Source organism: Montipora capricornis, chromosome 2 (assembly GCF_036669925.1).
Source record: "Montipora capricornis isolate CH-2021 chromosome 2, ASM3666992v2, whole genome shotgun sequence".
Lineage (NCBI taxonomy): Eukaryota > Metazoa > Cnidaria > Anthozoa > Scleractinia > Acroporidae > Montipora > Montipora capricornis.
Window position 1 is genome coordinate 38,117,731 of NC_090884.1, and position 17,500 is coordinate 38,135,230.

At 40.0% G+C, this 17,500-nt stretch overlaps 3 protein-coding genes across 4 annotated transcripts in view; 1 reads left to right on the forward strand and 2 right to left on the reverse strand.

Moving 5' to 3' along the window:
* The window catches only part of LOC138020740 (eukaryotic translation initiation factor 3 subunit G-like), a 24,958-nt gene extending 23,097 nt beyond the window's left edge, over positions 1–1,861 (reverse strand). Inside the window, exons 1-2 of the mRNA XM_068867676.1 lie at positions 1,712–1,861; positions 1,462–1,595 (exon numbers count right to left, since the gene is read on the reverse strand). Of these exons, the coding sequence (XP_068723777.1) occupies positions 1,462–1,595; positions 1,712–1,730 (153 nt within the window). The 5' untranslated portion in view covers positions 1,731–1,861. The remainder of the gene's footprint in view (positions 1–1,461; positions 1,596–1,711) is intronic.
* A 10,158-nt stretch (positions 1,862–12,019) lies between these two features.
* On the forward strand, positions 12,020–17,291 carry LOC138020761 (melanocortin receptor 5-like). Of its 2 annotated transcripts, none has more exons than XM_068867695.1 (2): positions 12,020–12,042; positions 16,204–17,291. In XM_068867695.1, exon 2 carries the CDS (start codon positions 16,304–16,306, stop codon positions 17,150–17,152), a length of 849 nt encoding a protein of 282 aa, XP_068723796.1. In that variant the 5' UTR covers positions 12,020–12,042; positions 16,204–16,303; the 3' UTR covers positions 17,153–17,291. The 2 variants fall into 2 exon arrangements, with proteins under 2 accessions (XP_068723796.1, XP_068723791.1); XM_068867690.1 differs by lacking the exon at positions 12,020–12,042 and adding an exon at positions 13,729–13,866.
* A 196-nt stretch (positions 17,292–17,487) lies between these two features.
* LOC138020753 (eukaryotic translation initiation factor 3 subunit G-like) overlaps positions 17,488–17,500 on the reverse strand; it is a 9,749-nt gene continuing 9,736 nt past the window's right edge. The window contains exon 10 of the mRNA XM_068867686.1: positions 17,488–17,500. This exon is cut by the window's right edge and continues 68 nt beyond it. The gene's annotated coding sequence lies outside the window, so the exon portion shown is untranslated.

A 17,500-nucleotide genomic window follows, 5' to 3' on the forward strand; every position in this document is an offset into this window, starting at 1 on the left:
TCTTGAGACCCAAATCAATACTGAACTGAAAAGCATTAATTTCTGGCTCAAAGCTAATAAGTTAAGCCTCAATGTGGCAAAAACTGAGTTTATGGTCATTAGCTCGCGTCACAAATTGCAGTCTTTAAATGACAAGACAGTAAATGTTAATGTAGAGGGCGTCAAAATAAACCAAACAAATCATAGCGAAGCTCTCGGACTGAACATAGATAAAAACCTATCCTGGAAGGAACACATACACGCAACTTCAAACAAGGTCGCTTCCAGTATCGGTGAACTTAAGCGAGTCAGACCTTTTATTTCAATGCATACCGCTATTAAAATATATAAAGGTCTTATCGAACCACATTTTGACTACTGCCGTGTTGTTTGGGATGGTTTGTCTCAACAGCTGAGCGAGAAACTACAAAAGCTACAAAATCGCGCTGCTAGGGTAATTACTAAATCAAGTTATAATACGAACTCTAACTATCTTCTCAACTCTCTCAGCTGGGATAACTTATCAGTTAGAAGGACGACGCAAAAGGCAAATTTAATGTACAAATGCGTTAATAAGCTCGCCCCAAATTATCTTTCTAACATGTTCACTCCGAGAACTCTGTCCTTTGATCTTCCAGACGCAAGTCAAAAATTGTACTTGCCGAAACCAAGAACTGACTACCTGAAGCGTAGCTTCAGTTATAGCGGAGCTTCTCTTTGGAACGATCTTCCTGAGGATATCCGCAATACAAAGTCTCTACGCAATTTCAAGAGAAGAATTGATAAATGGCTCTCTGTATCGGACTCCCACACGGCAAGTATGTAAACCAGTTAATACAAAATTTTACTTAAGATGAATTTCTTATTTGTTTTCTATTGCCATACTGATATTTTTACCGTGTTTTAAATGAAGTTTTCATTCATTCATTCATTCATTTGATCTTACTCAAAATGATTAACATCTCCAAAAGATGCACAGCACTGTAACATAGCATCCCGAAATTTGCCATGGGGAAGCAACCAATCATAAACCCTGAGGGGGATTGTGCCTTTGGCCTTTGAATGTAAGTTGCCCACTTATTGATTAATCCAACAATCTGACAGTAACTGTACTCTAAAGGTACAGTGTAACTGAGAACACTGCATGTACAGTAAAAGCATGACACACATTCTGAAAACGCTGTACTCTGGTTGATAATCACAAAAAAGAAATTCAGTACATTAGTGTCATTATCTTCCTTCCTAGATCTTTCTTTCGATCAGCTTGAAACACAATCACATCGTGGCTTTCTCACCAAGGATGACTTTGTGCATGGAAACCAAAATACAGAAAACTGAGATCTAGGTGTTAAGCTACGAGGCTCTTTCATTTCTTTGTACAAATAGCTCTTAATTTACATGTACATGTCCCTTATTATTATCTGTAATTGTAAATTCAAAATCCCTACATGCGGTCTTCCACGGTAAAAAAATTACATGTACCTTTGATTGGTTGGTTTGCTTGCCTTTAGCCAAAAAGATCCTGGAAATTGGTCCAAATGGACGAAAGAGCTCCATGATATCAGATTCTCTGGTGTCTTCTGATAGGTTAGTCACACGAATGGTGGCTGATTCATCTGTAGAAAGGCAATTAAACCCATTCAGAACCAGTACTACTTGCACTTTAAAATAATTTTGTTTTGCAAATACTCAACAGGAATTGTTTCCTGATCTACCAATACTGTACATGTACCTCTTTGTGAGCGTGGCATTGTTTCTCCTCGTCTATTTGCTGCTCCCTCGCGTAACCCAGGAGCAATATACTTCCTTGTTTTGGCTTCGGCTGGCTGTTCTCCAGTGCTGACTGCTGGTGCTCCTGCTCCTATTCGTCAGTACAAAGGGATTAAAGGGATTATAATGCCTTAGCAGAATGTTACAATGAAAGAAAATTAATAGGCTGTATACATGTAATCTTATGGTGTGGCTATTTAACAGCTACGTAGGAGATAAAGTCAATAGTTTTACAATGATTAAAAACAAGTCCTAAATTCATGACTTGTATAACCAAAACTACAGCTGATAGAGTCACGCTATTTCAGTCAAACTTCAAAACACTACATAAAATACATCTTTGCATCAATCAAGACCAAAAAATAATGCTGTAGTTTTGTTCACTGGTTGCCAAGAGCCACTGGACTGCTCTCAACCTATTCTTTGTTATTTGCATCCAAGGATGGAGAGGATGGAAATGGATTGAAACTTGGAGATGGTGTTTGCAGAAAGTCGCCAAAACGTAAATACAAGTAGCTCTTAGTGCAATATATATATTCCATACCTTGTCAGTGGGTTGTCAGGAATGTTGACGTGTGCGCTTAAGTACTAATTTAGATTTTACCCAGTTGAATTGAGTTTTGACCTAAAAACAGCAAATTTAGCATGACATGTACAGTGCCCCTTTAAGCAAGAAAGACGTAAACAATCAACAGAGTTGACTTTACCAGTGGCAAGCTTAGATTCAGTGACTTGGCTTTGTATGACCTCTACCTAATTAAAAAAACTAAAATGAGACATGTATTGTAAGTGATTTGAACAAGGGAGTGAAATTTGCAGCACTAAAATGGTGATTTTATTGGCTGGCTTTGCGAGCACTCCGAGTGGAAGTCATCTTTAGAGTTGTTTTCAGGCAAGCCATTGGTTGTAAAAACTAGAAAACTAGTTCATTATGATCTTTTTTTTTTTTAAGTGAATAGGTTTGTCTATTTTATGTCCTTTCTGTGCAGGTTGCGTTGTTGGTTTTGGTCACATTAAAAATAAAATATTGGTCAGACTTCAAGTTACAAGCAATTCAATACTGGGAATTGTTGTTGGAAATCAGCCAAAACACTGGCTAAGAGAATCAATGGTTTTGAAATTGGCCAAAACATTTTGGCTTTTATGTACAGTGTGCAGTTATCTTTGCACATTTATCCTTCCTCGATCAGTTTATCCTGGAAAAAATACATTGTAAATGTTGAATTTTGGGCCATTAATATCACAACTCCAATTCGTCAACAGAACATATGCATGTATTACATTTTACTCCAAATCCCCATGGATGTTCATTAATCATAGTGAGATTTCACAAAACACTAAACTGCCAAATTACTTGTATCAAAATACTCTTACAGTAATACCTCCTTGTTTGTTGTGAGGATTAGAAACACATCATCAGTAACTGTTGTTGTTGATGATGGATTTGGCCCAGGGCCATCATTCTTGGCGTCTCCAAACTTCAACTTCCACAACTAAATAAAAAGAGGTATTTAAAATATTTTGCGAACTGTAAATAACTATTTGAAAGGTAACAGGTAATAGTGCAAGGCTTCTCTCTTGGACTGAAAATACATAGAATTATTTCAATTATGACTTAAGTAATCACAACTGTCCAACATTTCATTTTTTCGAAAAACTCCTTCACACTACAATGTACAAATGTGTACTACAGTGTACAATGTATGTATGTATGTATTGGTAGAGAAGGTATACACTTGTACTTAACTTCAGGCACAGAGCAAGGATTCATAAAGTATCTTGGATGATGCTATTACATTTTATAATAAAGTTTCAATATAACGCGCACTCTGAATGAACAGAGATGTAGGTAAACTAATTGAGATAACTTTGTCCAGGTTGAATGCAGGTATAATATCAGTAGCACCAGGATAAATTAATATTTCATGCCGACGTTTCTACATTTAACATCCTTTAGGCTTTAATTGACACAGCCATTTAGCCACTGGAATTGGGAACAATTTGTTTGGTCAGTTGTAAAGTTAATTGACGTTGAACACAATTTTCACTCAACTGCGTAACATCTCATTGCTAAAAGGTGACAAGATTTGAAAGACTTGCAGTCGCATTAAGATAGAGCATTCACGATTGGAACAATCGTCTGTATTTCCTGTCTGTCAAAACTTCCGAGATCGTGATTAAGAAACCAACCCAGTTACGCAGCAATGTTGGACTAACCAATTGTCTCTCTCTAAATCAGGAGTGCTCAACGGCCAAATTTTTGAAAAAGGTTTATTTTTCTCCCAAACAACAAACTGACAACTGTCAAGCGTACCCTGCGAGCAGAGTCTCTTTAGATCTTTTATCTAGGAAGATCGAAAGAGGCTCTCTGCTCGCAGGGTATGTCAAGCGATACTTTCTTAATAATTAATTTTCGTGGGATTTAAATATCCGCACTTCAGAGTCATCAAACTTAAGTCTATAGTATCCCTTTTGCCAGCAAGCAACTTTATTGAGGATCATAATTGTAATGTATTGATAACCTTTTAACCGGAAATAACTCTAGTTTTCATACCGGAAGTCTATAGAAATCGCGGGCTTACTTAGACTCATGGGAAATGTGAAATCATGCTCTTCTGTGTGTCATGAAGTGCGAGTGAAGTAACGTTCACTGTTGTGTTTAGTTCAATCTGTGTGATTCGTTGGCCATCGGTACGCAATCTTTACATTGGCGACGAGGATTCTATTCGTTTTGTGAGGTAGGGAATATTTTGGGCGCCATTTGCGTAGAGCCGGATCTGAGTATTTTGTCAGGAGGATAATGACAAGCAGTGCACCTTCGATAACACAAACCCAGTCAGCCGCCGCGTTTGTTCCTCTTCTCGATGTGGCCAGTATTCCTCCTTTCAACCCGAAGGAAAACCCCAACACTCTCGCCGTTCGTTGGAAGTTGTGGAAGTGCTCATTTAATTTGCATTTAGTGGCTAAAGGAATAACGAAGGATGCACAGAAAACTGCGTTGCTGTTACATACTTGAGGATTGAACTTGCAGGAACTCTACTATACGTTAGTGCCCGGAACGGATATCGTATCGTTCACTGAAAGTATACGGTGTTGCTGGATGGTTTTTTTTTCGTCCCTATTGAATGTTCCGTTCGAAAGGTATCGGTTTAGGCAAATGGAGCAAACTTTGGGACAGTCGGTTGATCAGTTTGTTTGTTGGCTGCGACAGAAAGCGATCATCTGCGAGTTTGAAAAAGTTGATGAAGCGATAAGAAATCAGCTTATTAAGAAGTGCAGGGACTCCAGACTCCGCCGTAAGTTCCTGGAAAAATCAAACGCAACCCTGAAGGATTTGCAAAACCTAGCTCGTGTACAGGAGGCAGTAAATATGCAGGTCAAGGCCATGGATCAGTTAAGCTTGTCAGGCCAGGTGAATGCTGTCTCGTTCGGCAAACCTCAAAATACGGGGAAAGGTAAAGGGATCGCTCAAGGCAGAGAGAGAGGAAATAAGTCTGGTAAACATTCTGGTGGTTGCCAGGGTGCAAAGGTGATGAGATGTTTCCGTTGTAATTACAGTGACCACATCGCACGTGATCGGAATTGTCCAGCTCGCAACCAAAAGTGCAATACGAAGTTGGACATTTTGCTATTTGTTGCCAAACAAAGGAACGCAAAGCTCCTTCTCAAGATTCTGAGAAAAGGAGAGCCTCCGGAGGCAGAGCATATCAAATCTCAGAAAATTCAGCTACTGGTGCCCAAGATTACTATGCGTTTGCAGTTGGAGCTAATGCGTTTGCAGGTGGTAGTGAAGTTGACTTGAAGGTTGGAGGAATTATGTTACCTGTAGTACTTATTGACTCAGGCGCTTCGTGCAATGTGATTGATCTGACGACCTGGGAAGCAATGAAGAAAGAGAGTGTACAGTGTGATTCCAAGAAATCAAGCAAAAAGTTATTTGCTTATGGTGAAAAGGAGCGTATTGAATTGTGTTTGCAATTGTGTGTGGGGCCAATGGCAAGACGTGTGTTGATGAATTCACAGTTGTTAAGGGTCCAGGCAGATCTCTACTGGGAAAGAGCACTGCGGAGAAATTGGAAGTGTTGAGGGTTGGTCCCATGAAAGAAGAGATATGTTCATTAATGACAGAGGGCAATGGTGCGCAAAAGTACGCAGACGTTTTCACAGGGGTTGGGAAGCTGAGGGATTTCCAGCTGAAGCTTCATGTAAGTGATGATGTCGCACCTGTCGCACAACCGGTACGGAGGCTACTATTTGGACTGAGAAGCAAGGTTGACAAGACGTTGGACGAGTTGTTAGCCAAGGACATCATCGAAGAGGTGTCACAAAAAGCTACTGAATGGGTGTCGCAATTGGATGTGGTCCAAAAGGCAGACGGCGATATCCGGATTTGGGTGGACATTCGCAGAGCGAATATAGCATTAAAGAGGGAGAGACACCCCATCCCTATGATTGAGGAAGTGTTATATGATCTTGGTTCAACTGTGTTCTCAAAACTTGATCTGAAATGGGGTTTTCACCGAGTGGAACTTGATGAAAAATTGCACGAGATTACAACTTTTGTTACACACCGCAGCTTGTACCGATACAAACGTTGGATGTTTGGAATAACATCAGCGCCCGAAAAGTACCAGAAAATAGTTTCTGATGTTTTGCCGGGGTGTAGGGGTGTGGCTAACTCGGCAGATGATCTGATTGTGCATGGTTGTGGTATTGAAGAGCACGACAGGAATTTGCATACTGTTTTACAGCGGTTGGGAGGGAAATTATTAACTCCGAATGGAACGAAATGTCATTTTCGCCTTCCCAAACTAACCTTTTACGGTCATGATCTGAGCAGCCAAGGTGTTACGCCCAGTGAAGAGAAGGTGGCGGCTATTATCAATGCAAGGCCTCCGCAAGATGCTTCAGATCATTCGATCTTAGGAGTCTCCTAAGGAAGAATGAGCCTTTCGTTTGGGAAGAGGCACAGGAAAGGTCGTTTCAGAAGTTAAAAGAGCTTGCTGCAGGGGCCAGCACACTTGCATACTTCAGAGGGGACTGCAATACACGAATCATTGCCGATGCAGGCCCACACGATTTGGGTGCGGTGTTGACTCAACGTCAAGATGAGGTGTGACGAGCAATCTCGTATGCATCCAGGAACCTCACTGAAGTAGAGCGAAGGTACAGCGAAACAGAAAAAGGAGCATTAGCTCTTGTATGGGCCTGTGAAAGGTTTAACATTTATGTATACGGACGCAAGTTTGAACTAGAAACCGACCACAAACCGCTTGAGTACATTTTTGGCAGGCTCTCTAAACCATCGGCGCGTATAGAACGATGGGCTCTAAGGTTACAGGGTTATGATTACAAGGTTGTTTACCCACCCAAAAAAGCAAACATTGCTGACGTACTTTCGAGGCTTACTCAAGTCAACCCCAAAGACACAAGCGGAGAGGAGATTGACTTTGTCATGGCAGTCGCTCAAGGTAGCACTCTCGGCTAAACAAGTGGAAGAGGTGTCTGAGAAAGATCCAGAGATGGTTAGCCTGAGACAATACATTTTAAGCGGGGACTGGTCTCATTGTAGGATGTCTGCTTATTTGTGTGTCAGGAATGAGCTATGCGTGTTAGGAAAATTTGTCTTGCGTGGCACTCGAACTGTCATACCGGAGGCTCTAAGGGGAGAGGTCCTACGTCTTGCTCATGAGGGTCATCAGGGCATCGTAAAGATAAAGGTACGCCTCAGAACAAAGGTTTGGTGGCCAAAAATGGACTTAGACGCCGAACGAGTCTGCAAGTCTTGTCATGGATTCCAGGTTGTAGGGGATTTACAGCCTCCAGATGAAAAGAGTGGAACCACCTACCAGTCCTTGGCAGGATATAGCCATAGACTTGATGGGTCCTCTTCCGACGGGAGAAAGTTTGTAGTCGTGGACTATTTCAGCAGATTCTATGAGATGGAAATCATGCGTTCGACCACATCCAAGAAAGTGGTAGATGTACTGAGACATATATTTTTAAGATATGGATACCCCTTTACTCCCAATTCCGACAATGGTCATCAGTTTTGCTGCGAGGAGTTTAAGACGTTCCTCTCAGACCACGGAATAGAACACCGGACATCTCCTCCGCTGTGGCCGCAGGCTAATGGGCACGTCGAGAGACAGAATATAACGCATCTAAAGGCTTTGAAAGTTGCTCACGTTGAAGGAAAAGAGTGGCGGGGAAAACCTACTAAGGTTCTGCTCGCGTACAGGAGCACACTACAAGTAAGCACAGGAGTTACCCCTGCTTTCCTCATGTTGGGCAGAGAACTGAAAACTAAATTTCCAGAGCTGAAGAGAGCTGATAACCTGTTGAATGAGGGTGCAAGGGACAATGATTGGAATCACAAGTTGATCCACAAGGCATATGCCGACAACGGAGGAGGAGCTGTAGAAAATCCTGTGTAGCCTGGAGACCAAGTTTTACTAAAGAACACAAAAGCGTCTGGTAAGCTTGAAGCAAATTTTGAGAGCGAGCCATACACAGTGCAAACTAAGGAAGGCCGTGAGGTGACTGTTCGGTCGAAAGAGGGCGTGGAATACAGGCGGAACAGTTCTTTTGTTAAACGTTACAACCAACCAGAGGATACACGGGAGTCAACAGAAAATGTAAGTGAAAAGGCTGCTAGCTCAGCAGTTGGAGAGGCTGTAAGCATAGCATTTGCCTCAACTTGGAAGAAAGTACAGTAACATCATGACCCAGTCGGACAATCAGAATGCCGGAGAAATACAAGGATTATGTACTTTATCAAGTAGACTCTGTTGACGCATTGAACCTGTGTTGAACTCTGGTAGACTTTGTTTAAGTTTATAGTTTAGTAGAACTGGGCAGTGTCCTTGTGGATGCGCAGTCCGTGTGGAACGGTTTTTCATACTGTGTATTTTGTTGACATTTTCCTTTCACTATACTTTGTTTCTAAAGAAAGGAAGGGATGTAATGTATTGATAACCTTTTAACCAGAAATAGCTCTAGGTTTCATACTGGAAGTCAATAGAAATCGAGGGCTTACTTAGACTCATGGGAAATTTGAAACCAAGCTCTTTTGTGTGTCATGGCATGCGAGTGAAGTAAAGTCTACTGTTGCGTTTAGTTCAATCTGTGTGATTCTTTGGCCATCGGTACGCAATCTTTACAATAATCCCAGCTAGGAGAGAACTTCCATCATTGCCTGAGTTGCCAGTTATACAAGATATAGAGGTCTTGCCAGCCAGCCAGCAACTTTAAAAATGATAATGGCTCATTCCCAGCACATCTTAATTGAGTACAAGAAGTAAAACCTGAATTAAGCTTACCTTTTTAAATATCTCTCTTTTCCAACAAATGTTTACTCAACGCATAAGCGTAATGATTCGTATTTCAGGAAGTCAAAACAAGATAGTACGACTTCAGCTGATACTGAGTAAAACAATAAAGAATATTGTAAAACATTTTACACGGCTCTTTTAGTGGATAACTTAGTGCCATGGTATCTCTAAGATTTTATAAACGTTTACGTTTTTGCGTTTTAAAAGTACTTTTTAAACAACATGGCGAACAATTCCATACAGTCAGCTCAATATGTAGAAGTCAGAAACATCCCCACAAGCCAATTAGTGAGGATGTTTTATGAGTTCTTAATAGAAGTCAACAACATATCGACGATGTTGAATTTGCAAGATCTTAGCAGAAGTCACAAACACATCACCCGATGTTCTGCAAGATCTATAGATTAGTCACAATCATATCGACGATGCTTTGCAAAATCTACAGAAGTCACAAACACATCATCAATGTTTTGCAAGTTCTACAGAAGTCACAAACACATTGACGTTGTTTTGCAAGATCTTAACAGAAGTCACAGACACGCCGATGTTTTAATTTGCAAGATCTTAACAGAAGTCACAAAGACATCACCCGATGTTTTGCAAGATCTACAGAAGTGACAAACACATCACCGAGACAAAAAGGGTGTTGACGGACTGAACACAATTCCCACTTCCGGGATGTTGTTGTACATTTCGCTCTCACAAGCATGTCTTTTGAGGCCTCGTATATTTCCCTGAGTAAGGGTTGATTCTCTATCCAATACCATTTTGTCATTATTAGAACAATGGACCATGACGTAAAACACAATAGAGCTGCGTCCTAAAGGGATCCATTGAAATTAGAGGTTGTATTTAGTTGCGTCCTGACTGATTATTAGGCACTGATGGGTGATATTGTGTGACGAAGGGCCGTGGCGTCTTTTGCGCCTTTCGTCTCTGAGGGACTATGCAATAATTATCTGGAGGGGGGGGTTCTAAGATTAATAGGGGGGGCCTGAACTTAAACCAAAGCGCAGGGTAGGGGGGTAAGATGTAATTTCTTAGGTAAACATTTGTAGGGCGGTTAGAAGTTAAACTGAGAGGTCTGATCTCAATCCGTGGACTCAAGATAATGTATATTACATGTAAGCTAATCAAAATCAATTTTTGGAATCTTTTAAGAAATATTGATATTAACAGTTTCAAAACCTTGTACTTAAAATAAACAGTTTATCTCAACAATATTAAACATATATTCAAGAACTTGAGTTAAATCCCGAGTTGGTTTTGAACAAGCGCTTCCTCTTCCCCAACGAAGCATTTACAGGAAAGCAAGTCCCTCAGACAAGATTATGTGGAGCGCAGCTTCCAAGCTTTATTTATTGATACTGTAGACATACCAGAAGTAGTGTAAAGGTGAAGAGGGATGTAGGGAGGATCGGAGGTTGGGGAGGGGGGGTTGAAAGTAATCTCCCCTCTAGACGGGGGTGGACAAGAAGTTATTTTAACTTTAATTCAGGGGGAGTGCAACTTTATTTTAAGGCCTACTTTGCTAATTTTAGAACCCCCCCCCCCCCCCTCCAGATAATTATTGCACAGTCCCTGACTTCCTTTCTGTGAATTTAACTTCCGAGAGGATAACATCAACCAGATGCCTGGGATAGCCTAGCTCTCACATGCAAACGAACTCTGAAGTTGCAATTGTTTTCCTCAAATGTTGAAATTGAAGAGTTGTTTCTGAGTAGCCTCGGAGCTTCGCCCTTGATAAATCCTTTACCAGCATCTGGTAGGTGGCAGGAGGAGAAATGTGTATAATGAAATGTCTTAGTCGATTGAAAGTTAGAGCGTACATCAAATATATTACTGATGTGTCCAGAAAGACTGTTTCTTTGTCAGAGATTTCAGCCGCAAACTTTATGGTTGCATGGTGTCTGTTAGCATGCTCAATGGATTTGTCAAAATTCTTCCATTTCAGTGTCCAAAGGGAGTACACGTTGTACGGTCGAGGCGGTGGCCACTCTTGTGATAAAGCACCGCCTTCGAAAGCCGTTTTGTTGCAATATTCACCGCCTGGACGTTGCTCGCAGGACTGCTATCGCGTTGATGGTGGGTTGAGATGAGAGTTCAATCTTAGTTTATTAATTCTGATGTGGAATTGTGACCGTGGGAACATTTTATCCAGAAATATTTGACTCAAATTGGTGGCTCCTGAGAATTTAGTCTCCAGCCTTGGGATTTTATTATAACCGTTGACAACCCAGAAATTGAAAAATAGCTCAAATCGCGTCGGATTTGGAAAATAACCACACAGGAAGGAAGCTATCCACAATGGCAATGAGGTTAGGCTTTTTAATTATTTTTTTTTAATATAATTATCTTCTTAAGCTTTTTATCGGGATTCCCATACAAATCCTTCTATTTTTGTCAGCCATGCTCACACTGAGCTTGGGAATCCTGTGATTCCACAGGTCGCTCGTTACAGGTCATTGTTTTACTTTTTTTAAAGTAACCAAAAACCCTCAATTTGGCTAACCCTAGGCCTAATTAGGGTTTTTAGGCCTAGGGTTAGCCAAGTTGAGGGTAACGAGTAACCTGTGGAATGTGACCTGTGTTTTAGACCCGCCGTAGCCAGCATCAAACTGTGTGCGGAGCGGCTGTCTGGTATATCGGCTCCACTGAGCACTCCTGCTTTAAGAGTTTGGATGTAAATAAATTAGACCTATCCCATAAAATTTGAATCAAGTGAAGTTTTTGGGTAAACGAGCACGTTTAGCAAATAACGATTACACCAGAGCAAAAAATTTAACCCGAAAGAGTCGAGACCAAATATGAATACGTGATGTCTCGAAAGCTATCAGTGGGTTTCAGCTTTCTGCATCATTTAATTTTGTTCCTTCAGCATTTAATCACGGAGGAAACAATTACCTCAAACGGCGCCGTTTTCACATTAAACGAGTTGACGAGTTGGAATAACAGCGAAGTAGGTGTACGAACTAAGATAAGATAACTTTAATTAGCTCTACATCTGTTAAATGAAACTAATATGTGACAAGAAATTATACGCTATACTATATACATGTTACATATTATTTACACTAAAATATAAAATCATGAAAATCAGGACGATAAAATTACCAGACATGGAAATTAAGCCAGCCGCATAATAGCCTTCGCTTTTAAAATTTTTGGCACTTTCCCTAACAAAATGATGATAATCTGTAATAGAACTTATGCTGGCTGGTAAATCATTGTACAAGTTTGCAACGGAGTCTTGAAATGTTCCTTTTAGCAGGGAAGTCTGCAGAAGTGGTGCTCTACTTGATCGTAAGGTGCGACTGGGATTATGTCTAGAGAGTGTCAGGTATTCAGGCCAGTTGTTGTAAAGAGCACAATGTGCGAGTTTTAGAATATTCAGTTGAGTGTTTTCTAGTGTTGGTAGCCAGCCAAGTTTTAAAACATCTTCTTCTTAGCAATAACCACAAGCTATACTTGACAAGCTATACTTGACAATAGGCGGATTGTCGAGGCTCTTTCCTAATATGATTCTGATCTGCTATGATAGGGTAACCAACGTTGTTACAAAGAATATAGTCAACTGTGATCACTGCCATCATAAAATATACGACTTTACCTGTGCAACAACGCTGAGTGTCTCATTTGTTGTCACAGTTATGAAAACCACAAGCTATACTTAACAATGCGTGATGATCCACCTCAACAATAATTACTCGACCCCTACAATGCAGATGAAACAATATTGTAGAAAAATTGCTCTTTCTAGACAGCATAACCATTACCGTAAATTTCGCAACAAAAAATTGTTTTTATTTGTTCTTAAAACTGTCATAAAAGGTCTGAGGGAGACAAGACTGTCACAGTCCCTATGCAAAGTTAGACTGGGTAACTAAAGCTTCACATTGCATCAAAAAAGGCTTATCCGAAAACTGCATCGTGGATCTAAGGTATAGAATATAAGAAGTGTAAAGCAATATTCTTACAAAAACATCATCAGGTGAATACAAAGTGAGCAGAGTCGAGAAATTATAAGGAGAATTAACAAAGGATCAGAATAGTTGCAAGCCTCTAGATGCCTCCAAGCCTGCATGTCTTTAACGAAGCCTTTTGTTCCCAATGAGCAACGCCTCCTCACTATACACAGGCTTAAAGGCACCTAGATACTTGCAACTATTCTGATCTTTTGGTAATCTCTCTATAATTTTTCGACTCTGCTCGCTGTGTTATTCGCCTGATATTTTCCTTGTAATAAAGACGACGTATTGCGTTACAGCTTTTATCTTCTCTCCTGCAGCTTCATTATCTTTTCTCCTGCATTATTTCAAGTTGCATCATTTCAAGTTGTCGGATGGCAAATGTTTTCAAATTGCATGTTGGACTATGTACGCATTGCGCGCCTTGCGTAACTATTTTGTAGAAGTTCTAAGGTTCTGCGCATTATTATAGGCTACATGGAGCCTCCTGTTTTCTCAAGTTGAATGTTAGGTGGCCGGGTGATTGAGAGAAATGCCTAAGGCAAAAATATATTATATCAGACAAAGCCTTCGCGCTGTCATTTTGGAACCAATAGCATCTCTCCATGCATCAATAGACACCTGCTTTCCAATGCTATTTCATTTTGGTAGACTCTTGCTCTGTGTGTTCTAGCCTAATTGACTGGTGAAATTGCAGTGGTGACTCTGGTTGCCGTCGCTAAGTTTTTGGTCAACGTTCTCCTCACAACCAAGACAATGAAAAATCTTGTAGTTATTGTGTCTGCTTTTTGTTTGCGCTAAATTCGTGGCTGCAGGTGAGTATGCTTCTCTTATGGTTTATGGTTTAACGATTCTAACGATTGATAGCCAGCGACGTCAGGCGTAGTTAGTGCAACACAAATGCCAACCACATGTTCCTCAAAGAAGAAGAAGAAGAAGAAGAAGAAGAAAAAAACACTTTTAGCGAACTAAGGGAAGTCGCGTTAGTGCAAACATAGGTACTTGAGCTTGATGCAAAGTGAAATGGGTGTTGCATGCCAAGAACTTGGAATCTTGTAGGAGACAAATTCATAAATCACCTTTACAATTCTCAGGTCTGTACAGTACAGCGTTTCTGAGTTACCTAATAGGATTAAATTCTCTTGTTATATATAAGGGAAATTTGTTTCCCAATAGAGGAAGATGGAGTAAAATTTCAAAACATGGGAAATTAACGCGTCTGCTACACCGAAACAACAGAATTTGTTGAGAATAGGAACGAATTTATTTTAACATCAACTGTAAAACTCCAAAATACAACCAATTCTCGTGCAATTGTCCTTTAAAATGTATAGCCGGTTCGAGCGTTCTTCGCAGTGTCCATGATCCCGAATTCAAGGAGTAGACGTAAACTGTTCTTTTGACAGCGAACACGAAGAAATTGCAGTTGAAGTACAGTAAACTATTTACTAATATGAAAGATTGATGAGAAATAAAAAGTGCTCGAATAAAATCTATTGTTTGGCTAGGTGTCAAGGACGCGGAAGTTAACGCGCTACTTACAATATAGGTACAAAAGTATTCAGGCATGTCTTTGAGGCTTTATGGTCAAATTTCACAGCTCAATTCTGTTTGTCTCACAAATTCCAAACAGAATAATATTCAAATTTAACCATAAAGCTTCGTAGCCATGTGTCGATATTGATTTATCGAAATTAACGCGATTTAAATTTTATGCGAATGTTTGAAATTCGCGATAATTTCATGAAACGTTAATTTTTTATAATAAGGTATTTGTCGAAGCGTTTCACGCAACTTATAGAGTTTGTATGGAGACACCATGTTGGTGAATCATATGGCGGCCGGTAATAAACAAAACATCTGGAGTTCACTTTCTAATGAGAGCGCTTATAAACTACATGTGTATGAACATATCACGGCCCCGTCTTACCACACACCAACGCCTAAATACCAAAGCCACACACTTTTCGCAAAACGTAGGAACATAGATTTCGGTGTGGCAGTGCGGCCGCTTTTTACAGTAAATTGGGGGTGTGTAAATAATTCCCGGAGATAATTTTGTGACCATACATCACGCTACTCACAAAATGAAATACCGTATTATAAACCTGCTGTTAGTTGTCGTGGTTCATTCGTAGAATTTGTTTAAAATAAGAAGCCAGATGTATGAAGAAAATGGCCGTCTCATCGACAAAAGATGCGAAATAGACCTTTTTCGCTTGTACATTTTGTTTTCCCAATACAGATCATGTGATAATACTTAGGAGGTTTGGTCCTTTGTTTTGTTGATTAAAAAGAGTGCATGCAGACATATTCATGCTTGCATCCACTCTTTTTAATCAACAAAACAAAGGACCAAACCTCCTGAGTATTATCACATGATCTGTATTGGGAAAACAAAATGTACAAGCGAAAATGGTCTATTACACTAGAAAAAATAATCATTTCAAAGTCTGCCAGAAGCCAGCCAAATTACTCTGGAAAAAAATTTATATCAAAACCCAAACTGGATTAACCTTTTTAATGGCACGTGGGAAATATTCTATTGAAAAATAATTTCAAAGATTCAGATCAGTTAAGTAAACAGCCAAAGCTCCAGCTATTATATTAGCTATTACATTAATATTGATAATAGCTAGAGCTACTGGCTCTCACTATTATAATATTTCATTTCTTCATGCCATATTTTTTTACTTTCCAGTTGTTAGTATGTGACATACTTATTTCAGTAAGATGTTCGAATTTAAACAGACGTGTAATGAGCAATGAGCCAGGGGAAGTGCTGGATCATTTTCCAGCCAAGAACTAATAGATTTACGCACAAGACCGCCAGCAAGAATTAATTCGTAAATAAATTCCCAGCAAATTATTTCTTCAGAGACTTAACTTCCCAGCCAGCATCAAATTGGTCAAATTGGCGTGCGGAGCGGCTTTTTGGTATATCGGCTCCACTGAGCACTCCCGCTAAATCAACTCACTTCGGTCAAATTGATCAGTTTCTCTTTATTTCTTTCGTAGTAAGTTAATGTTATGCATATTTGATAGAACATCTTAAAAATATCTCGGCATGGTTACGTTCATGGTGTATTATTTTTGGGAGCCATTGTGACTCACCAATTCAGGTATTATATTAATTTTTTATTCTTTCCTAGCTCAAGCTCCCTTTACCAACATATGGCTCTAACAGGAGTAAATAACTCGCTTAATACAACACCGTGACGTTGGACCTGTACAAGGGTTAAAACACATCTCATGATGGAAGATTCGACAGCCACATCCAGTCAGATTCCATCCACGGAATCAGTAACGGCACTGGTTATTCTATCCGCTCTGGCTGCTCTAATCGGTAGCCTTGGAAACACACTTGTCCTTTTAGCAGTCTTTAAAAATGGCACTCTCCGAACAATACCCGACTATTTTATCACCAGTTTGGCATTTTCCGATTTTACAGTCTGTGCTCTTTTTCTGCCGATGTCAATTCACCGATTTTATCAAATGAACACAGAAGAAGACAATGATACGTTTGCTTTGACTACAAAATTCATTGGTCATATTTCCATGGTTGCATCAGCAACCAACTTGTTCGCAGTCACAATTGATCGAGTTATTGCAATAGGATTTCCATTCAAATACCTTGCTGTAGTGACAAAACGTAATGCTGCCATATCAATTGCAGTAGTCTGGATCATTTCGATGACATTAGGAGCTTTAACCACGGCGGACCTCATCTCCAGTTATGTCATTGGATTCTACTCGGGCATTATGCTATTCAACACGATAGCAATGTACATTTACTTATTTGTCACGGCAAAACGTCAGGAGAACAGAATTCAGGACATAATGACTCAAATCTCGGACAGTGTAGCAGTGGAAAAAAAAGTAGCAAGAGCAATTTTCACAGTGGTGGGGATCTACACAATTAGTTGGTTGCCGACGCTTCTGCTCCCAATATTCGCCAACCCTACTTCAACAAAGTTTAAACAAGCATTTCCTTGGGTTAAATTAATTCTGGCGTGTAACTCTGCTCTTAATCCTTTTGTTTACTGCTTGAGAAGCCAAAAGTACCGCTTAGCATTCTATAAAATCCTGCACATACATTAACAGCGTCCGTAAGCTAGTCAATCGCTGGCACTGCTGGCCTAAGGTAACAATGAGAATACCATGCTGTCGCTGGTCAGTAACGCATGAAAATTCCATCATTTTGACTTGTCTTTTGCTAGATGTCTGAGCGTAGTTAAAGGGAAAGAAATGGGACTGATGATATCAAACAATTGTCTTAGATTTTGGCAAAGACAGATTTCAGCCTGACGCAAACGCAATGCTAAAACTCTTGATGTTTCCTTTTGGTTCGCGTCATATACGCAATCATGATCAAAGCAAGAGAACAAAAACAAAAGCAAAAACAAAAACAAACAAAGAGATCATCAGCAAAACAATTCTAAACAGAGA

Bases quoted from the DNA above. Each gene is read 5' to 3' on its own strand.
- LOC138020761 (XM_068867695.1), top strand. From the start codon at position 16,304: ATGATGGAAGATTCGACAGCCACATCCAGTCAGATTCCATCCACGGAA.